The sequence below is a fragment of the Punica granatum genome, chromosome 2, assembly GCF_007655135.1.
Source record: "Punica granatum isolate Tunisia-2019 chromosome 2, ASM765513v2, whole genome shotgun sequence".
Classification (NCBI taxonomy): Eukaryota; Viridiplantae; Streptophyta; class Magnoliopsida; order Myrtales; family Lythraceae; genus Punica; species Punica granatum.
In genome coordinates this window covers 17,982,005-17,990,437 of record NC_045128.1, presented here as the reverse complement: position 1 = coordinate 17,990,437, position 8,433 = coordinate 17,982,005, and the positions used below count along the sequence as shown (strand labels likewise).

The 8,433-nt window shown below is 49.7% G+C and overlaps 1 protein-coding gene across 1 annotated transcript; it reads left to right on the top strand.

Annotated features, from left to right (window-relative positions):
- Positions 1-1,993: 1,993 nt before the first annotated feature.
- LOC116193737 (WAS/WASL-interacting protein family member 3-like) lies at positions 1,994-2,719 on the top strand. Its single transcript, XM_031522482.1, has one exon. The coding sequence runs from the start codon at positions 1,994-1,996 to the stop codon at positions 2,717-2,719; it is 726 nt and encodes a 241-aa protein (XP_031378342.1).
- Positions 2,720-8,433: the final 5,714 nt, after the last annotated feature.

The window sequence follows — 8,433 nt, the reverse complement described above, 5'->3', positions numbered from 1 at the left end:
CTCGCCGGGAGACGTTTGTGACCATTGAAACGTCCCTCGGGAGACCAAGTCGAGTTCCGGAGGGTCATTTGAAGCTCGTTCCACGACCCTGGTGGTCCCTGGGCGACTGTAGGCCCGTTTTCGGGTGCCGTTAACTCGTCAGTGGGTCGGGACTCCCGGAGCCCTGTCGAAAAAGGCGTCTGTGAGGGATCGGGGTGTCCCGGCTTAAGCAGGATGTCTCCGAAGCGCGCTCGGATGTGTCATTGATCACTTTGGCACCGAGGGGGATTTTTAGAGTCCCATATTGGGCACCTTTCGATGCTTCGGCGATTCGATGATGAATAGTACCACAGTGCCAGCTCCGCCGTTTTCGGGATTCCTTGTTCATCCGTTCTTCTGACGGCTCTCCTCCGCTTTTCTCGGTGGACCATGCTTTTCTCCCCTAACCCATGACTCTGTGCCCGCATGTTTGCCTCAGGTTTTCCCGGTTATGAATAGTGTCCCGAGCTTTGGTTGGAAGTCCTCTGTTGGAGCCGGTGGACCAAAATGGGGTAATGACAGCGATGAAGAAATTCGTCGCGAGCTTCATTATGGATGGGAGCACAGCATGAGGACTACATGGCTCATAGACTTCATACATATTTGTTCTCTCAACGCCAGGGGAGAATCGTATCAGCGTGACGCCTGTCACGGGTTCCTCTTGCTTATCTTCGGGACCATCCTAATCCCCTACCTGTCGAACCTCATAGACGGGGCACTTGCCTAAGTCATCTTCCAAGTGGTATGAGGCCATAGTTACGTGGAAACTGTCTTGGCGAGACCATTCGGTCTCTTGACTATGTACGAGAGATTCGACGGGGTAAAATGAGAGGATCTCCACATTTGCTTCAGATTTGGCTTCTCGCACACATCCGGCCGTTTAGCTCATCTCATCCTTTTTCATGTATCACCGACGAGCGCTCACTCATCACTCGTTTACTCCATGTGTTTCAACCTTCCAACCGCGACTACACCGATTGGATCCAGTTCTTCGAAGAGCTCACCCCAACACAGTTTTTATGGACCACTCGTTGGAACCCTGGAGGTCCCATGACCATCGGATGTCCTTCAGTTATAGCACTTCCCCTGATCAGTCACTTAGGGAGCACACTCATATTTCCAGTCCGAGTCATCAGACAACTCGGTGGTTTACAGGATATTCTTACAGAGGCAGATCGCGCTCCATACTGCTTCATGTGGGCAGACACGACAGCTTCACTTCCAGATAGATTTCTACGAGTTCGAGAGGTTTGACGCTTGTGGGACACTCGCATCGTTCAGGAGCTTTACTTCCCTTAGCATCCCACTGACGAGGAGCGAGCTTTCTCAGCTACTGCAGCATATGTGGTGCAATTCCATCCGCATGGACTTGCACCTGTTCGTCGGTTACGCATACCACAGATTCCGCAGGCACCGCAAGCAGACATTCTAGACGCAGAGAGCTCAGTCCAAGGAGCCATGCGCATGGAATTGCAGTCCATCAGGGAGGAGCGAGATCGACTCCGCTGCGAGCTTGTGGATATTCGTGCAAAACTCACTGATCATAGAGAGCTTCAGAGAGAGTTGGCTTAGACTCGCGTATGCGTAGCGAACCAAGACAAGGAGATAGAGCGTTTGAGCGCTATGCTGGACCGAACGCGAGCGAAAGCGTGCAAGGTCTCCCATCCTTAGGTTTAGTTTGTTAGCGCTTTTACCCCGCATCGGACCCGCACAGCGCTCACTCGGCTACGGGATGTAATAATGTCGGTTTAATGTTTATGTTTCCTTTTCAAACAGACTATCTTTGTAAATTATGGAATATGAATCAAACTGATGTAATGGCATTAGTATTTTCAAACTCATGCATCTCATGCATACATACATTGTCATTTATATTCTTAAGATAGCCAATGCACAACAATTACACTCATACACTTGTACATACAGGTATTAACAACTGGCATCACATTGATATCCTACTCGTGCACGCGGAAGAATGGCCGAAGAGCAACAACCCATTATCTCCGAGCAAGACATGCCACCAATGTCGGTACACTCCTCTCCACAAGACACGCATGTTATGCCACCTCCCGCTGCAACTACGGCGTATTCGGGTGCTCTTCCAACGCACCTCCCTCCTTCGGCACAGACGCCATCCAACGCCATTGACCCTATGCGTTTCACTACACTCGAAGGGATGGTTAATCAGCTAGATGCCAATATGAATACCAACATGACAGAGCTCATGACCATGCTTAGGGATCAGAAACAAGCTTCGTCAAGCTACACTCCGTCTCCTGAGCGCAGGACAACCGTGCACCCGAATCCGGTCGACCCGCCTATTTATGTTACGGATAGCGAAGATGTATCTTTTTCAGCAATGACATATGTGCCGGCAGTCTATTCGGTCAGTGATCCTTTGCCACCGCCACTGGCTCCTACATCAGTGCCTTTGCCACCCGCGGCGTTCCTATCAACGGATTCTGCAATGCTCACTTTGTCACCGCTCACCATACCCGCTCAACCTCCAATTTACACTGTCCCACCACCAACGATCCCTTCAGTCGTATTTGCACAAGCTCCTGCTCTTACGGCGGACCATTTCTCCTTCCAAGCTCCACAGCCCCAAATGAATTTCCCCTTCCAAGCTCCACCACCTCTAAACATCCCCCCACTGAACCGTGCACACTTACTCATGCCGCTCCTACAGCTCCACCGATAAATATTCCTCTTGAAAATGAGCAGGAGAAAAGAATGAAGAGAATGGAGGAAACCATCCGAGCCCTCCAAGCAGGCACGTCCCATCTTGATTATGGCGACTTTAACTGGAACTTGTTCCCGGGCATGCGGTTGCCCTCGAAAATCAAAATTCCAGACTTTAAGAGATACGACGGGACCAAGGATCCAAGGCATCATCTCCGCCACTATCAAAGCAAGATGTTGCAGTATTGGAACTACGAGGAATTCATAATTCAGACATTCCAGGACAGTCTCATGGCACCAGCACTGGATTGGTTCATGACGCTAAAAGCAGAGGACATCCTAACTTGGGCGGACCTCTCTCAGAAATTCCTCGATCAATATCGCTTCTGTGCGGAGACACCGCCTACACTTCTGGAGCTGAGCACCATGGAGATGAAGGAAAATCGGGTTTTTGAAGCCTACGCAACAGAGTGGAGGGGAAAAGCGGCGAAGCATATCCCTCCGATCAGTGAGATCCAGCAAGTTCAACTGTTTCATTCCACGCTAAAAGGTGTATACCATTCGAGCTTATTGAAGCCGAGAAGAAGCTCGATATGGGTATCAAGTTAGGGAGGATCGAGGGACCGACTAGCAAGAAAGAAGGGGAGGCACCGAAGAAGCAAGCCGTCAGTACTTCCAGAAGGACCAAGGATGCCACTGTTAGTGCTGTCAACTCGGGGCATCAACCCTCGTAGTAATTTCCAGTAAACTATGCATCTGCACCTTCGGCTCCTCAAGCACATGCAGGCCTCGTGCATTATGTTCCACCCTACCAGCCACAACAGGTGTATTATCCAACCCCGCCGCTCATCATTCAGCCGCCACCATCACAACAACACGCCCCAGTCCAGAGCAGAGCCCCGACTTCGAGACCTCCTCAGCCGGCGCAACGGACTCCTGCTTCGCAAGCTCAACAGGGCAATGCTACCCCATCTCGCCAGCGCAAACAATTTGTTCCTCTGCCTGCTTCTTTGTCCCACATTTATCGGCAACTTCTAGCAAGGAACATGATTCGATCGGAGGCTCCGTATCCTAACTTCGATCCAACAATACAGAATCAGAGCATCCGTTGTGAATTTCATCAGGGTGCTCCAGGTCACACAACTGACAACTGTTGGAAGCTCCGAGAGAAGATACAGGAGATGATCGACGCGAAGCGAATCTCCTTCAGCGAAGTTAAGCCGCCGAATGTGCGAGCAAACCCTCTCCCTGATCACAGGTCAAGCTCAGGGCCCACAATCAACATGATCAATATATACGCTATTGGAGAAGAGGAGGAAGCACACAAATCCCCGGCTCCATTTGTCATCTAATACGTTCCCGCAGAAGTAGCAGTGGCATCCGCCCTGTTCATGATCGAGGTTCCTGCAAAAGAGCCCTATCAAGACAGCCGAGTTCCCTAGAATTACGGGGGTGAGGTAGCCAACGCTGAACAGGAGATGAGTGCAATGGGCATTACGCGTTCATGAAGAGTTTACCAAGGTCCGGAGCTTGTAGACAAAGGGAAAACTTCTGCTGTCGCACTTGGTTATAACTTGAGAGCCGCATCCACTCTCACGAAGAAGGTATCAGAAGAGGAAGCTGAAGCCTTCATGAAAGTGATTAAAACGAGCAAGTACAAAGTGGTTGAACAAATGGCCAAGTCACCGGCCTACATCTCGCTGCTAGCATTGCTTCTAAGTTCCGAACCGCATCGGGACGCTCTTCTGAAGGTTCTCACCGTGGCACAAGTACCGAAGGAGATTGCACCAGAGAGGATCGAGGAGACTGTGAGTTCTATCTTCTCGAATCAGATTTCCTTTTCCGAAGATGAAATTCCCTCAGAGGGTCAGGGACACTTGCGGGCATTGCACATTGTCTGCAAGTGCAACAATCACGTCGTCGGTCGAGTTATGATCAACAACGGTTCGGCTCTTAACGTGTGCCCCGTCTCCACGTTGAAACAGATGAATGTGGACATGAGCCGCATTCGTGCGAGCAAGACGACTGTTCGAGCCTTCGATGGTTCAAGGAGAGACGTAAACGGGGAAATCGATCTTCTTATCGACGTGGGACCATGATCATTCTCCGTCACTTTCCAGATCCTCGAGATCCCCAATGCATTCAGTCTCTTGCTAGGAAGACCCTGGATCCATGCTGCTAGCGCTGTTCCTTCCTCTCTACATCAGAAGTTGAAGTTCTTTGTCGAAGGCAAGCTCATCACTGTCAACGGCGAAGAGGACTACGCGATCTACAAAGAGACAGCAGTCCCCTATGTTAGCATCGGCGAAGACCAGAATCTCCCTTTCCACTCTTTCGATACCATCGCCGCGATCCGAGACTACGGAGAAGTCGGTCTATCTCGGGCCGATCGCATGATAGGGAAAGTTCTGTTGAGGAGCGACAACATCCCTGGAACCGGCCTTGGAGCACATGCATAAGGAATCCTTCACCCTGTTCAAGTGGAGGAATATCGGAATAGGAGGGGACTCGGCTTTTGCCCCTCCTGCCATGAGATCGTTTAGGCACGCCGCGGCAAGCATCTCTATCGCCTCGCAGCTCATTACGAAAAGCTATCCAGGGGCATTCTAGTTCCGCCCCTCTCGCAGTTCTTCCCGGGGCCACTACTCATTGTTGGAGGCACATCCGATTACGCACCCACCGAGTCAGAGGACTCCTTCTCGGATATGGTTGAGGCGCCCTTTGTACTCTCAGACGTCTATGCTATCGTCGAAGAGACATCTTCCAGGACTCCTATCCGCCGGGCACAGGAGAACGAGGAGCTGAACAATTGGACCGCAGTCCCGTGCTATTCAGCCGTAGTCGCTGATGTGTAAGATGATCCTTGTATATAATGTTACCTGCACGCCGGCAATGCCATAAGCCATGTGACAGAAGAGGTATTTTTGTTATGGCTTTGTTAATGAAATCCCTACATGCACTTTTTGAATTCTCATATCTAAGTCCTCTTTCTCGCTCTCTTTTCCAGCATGTTAATTTCTGAAACAATTTCCTTCTATTTCCAGGCTCCAATCGAATCTAAATCATGGAAGAAATGATTCGAATCCACTCGAAACACACCTCGAAAAGCCCCTACCCACATACTTTGGGGAAGGGCTTGACGAGGACAATCACGTGCCCGAAATAGAGGAGAGTTTGCATCGTCTCGAAAACCACCAACTCACCTCCGTCAAGCCAACCGAAGAAATAAACATAGGCAATGCAGAAGAACCACGCACCCTCAGAATTGGGACGGGACTCGACCCTGCATAAAGAGCCCGAATGATAGAATTCTTAACAGAGTATCAAGAAGTCTTTGCTTGGTCTTACGCTGATATGCCAGGCCTAGACCCCTCGATCGAAAAGCATTTCCTCCCACTAAACACTGAAAGATTCCCGCCCAAGCGCCAGCACTTGCGGCGTCAACGAGCCGACTTTTTTCTACGCATCAAGGAAGAGGTCATCAAGCAGGTAGACGCGGGATTCTTGGAGGTATGCAATTACTCTAAATGGGTAGCGAACATTGTTCCAGTGGAGAAGAAGAATGGGAAAGTCAGAGTCTGCATCGACTACTGAGACCTCAACAGGGCTAGCCCAAATGATAACTTCCCACTGCCTCATATTGATGTTTTGGTGGACAACACCGCGCGTCACACTCAATTCTCCTTCATGGACGGCTTCTCTGGATTCAATCAGATTCAGATGGCCGAGGAGGATAAAGTCAAAACCACGTTTATCACGATGTGGGGCACATTCTGCTACAAGGTCATGCATTTCGGTCTTAAAAACGCTGGGACAACCTATCAGCGGGCAATGGTCACCCTCTTTCATTACATGATGCATAAAGAGATTGAGGTCTACGTTGACGACATGATCGCGAAGTCTAAGGAAGGAGAAGATCATCTAGTCAATCTCACACGACTATTTGAGCGTCTCAAGCAGTACAAGCTCTGACTCAACCCGGCAAAATGCACCTTTTGCGTCAAGTCGGGGAAACTGCTAGGGTTTGTAGTTAGCAAGAAGGGTATCGAGGTCGACCCCGATAAAGTCAAGGCTATCATGGAGTTGCCTCCTCCGTCGACAGTATGCGAAATAAAGAGTTTCTTGGGAAGGCTGAATTACATTGCGCGCTTCATCGCAAATCTTACAGACAAATGCCAACTGCTTTTCCGCCTGCTTCACAAAAATGCAGCGGTTGAGTGGGACAACGAGTGTCAAAAAGCTTTTGATACAGTCAAGGCATATCCGATTCAGCCGTTGGTGTTGGTCCCACCAACACCGAATCGTCCTCTCATCTTGTACCTGACAATACGCCGACAATCCCTCGGGTGCATGTTAGGACAAAAGGATGATTCCACACACGCAGAGCGAGCAATTTATTATTTGAGTAAGACGTTCACCGAGGGGGAGTCTAACTACCCTGAAATAAAGAAAATGTGTTGCGCACTTGTGTGGGTCTTGCAAAGGCTCCGGCAGTACACTCTCTACCACACCATCCATTTGTTGTCCAAGACGGATCCCCTGAAATACCTGCTCGATAGTCCATCCTCCATGAGGAACATAGAGAAGTGGCGTTGTCAACTAACGGAGTACGACATCGAATACGTGTCGCGCACATCAGTGAAGGGCCAAGCGAAAGCAGATCATCTGGCAGAGTTTTCGATTGCTGATGACTCACCAATCAACTCTAATTTTCCAGACGAAGGGATCCTCCAAGTGAATGATGAGGAGGAAACCCCCGGATGGAAGATGTACTTCGATGGTGCAGTCAATTCTACCGAGTCGGGTATTAGCGCAGTGCTGATATCCCATGAAGGACGCTATTTCCCGATTGCAGCGAAGATTGACTTCCCTTGCACCAACAACATAGCCGAGTACGAGGCATGTATCCTCGGCTTGCAGGTGGCAATCGACCTTAAAGTCAAGGAGCTCGAAGTGTTTGGAGATTCCATGCTCACAATCTTTCAGACGCTCAAACAGTAGAAGAAGAGGGATCCCAAGCTGGTGCCGTAGCACGAATATCTTGAGGAGTTAGTGGAGAACTTTGAGAAAGTATCGTTCACATATGCACCACGCATGAAGAACCAATTTGCCGATGCACTCGCAACGCTCCCTTCCATGGTGAGCATTACAAAAGAGAATCTCATCGAACCCCTCGAATTCGGGATTGCTCAGGGCCCTGCCCATTGCAATGTAATCAACGCTGTCCATGGCAAACCTTGGTATGCAGTTATCAAGCACTTGCTGCAAACCGGCCAATTCCCTGCTTTCACTGATCGTCATGACTAGAGAACTCTTCGGTAATTGCAGCAAATTAATTCCTGAGCGGTGAGACTCTCTACTGCCGTTCATTCAACACCACACTACTACGGTGTGTCGACAAAAATGAGGCACAACGTCTCATGGAAGAAGTACACGAAGGAAATTGCGGACCACACATGAACGGGCTCATGCTAGCTAAAAAGCTCATGCGACTTGGTTACTTCTGGTCCACAATGGAAACTAACTGCGTCAAGCATGTAGGCACTGTCATCTGTGCCAAGTTTACGCGAATCAGATCAAAGCCCCACCCAACGAACTGCATCCAATGGCAACTCCATGGCCCTTCTTAATGTGGGGAATGGATGTAATTGGTCCCATCAATCCAAAAGCATCCAACGGACACTTGTTCATACTGGTAGCTATCGATTACTTCACTAAATGGATCGAAGCTAT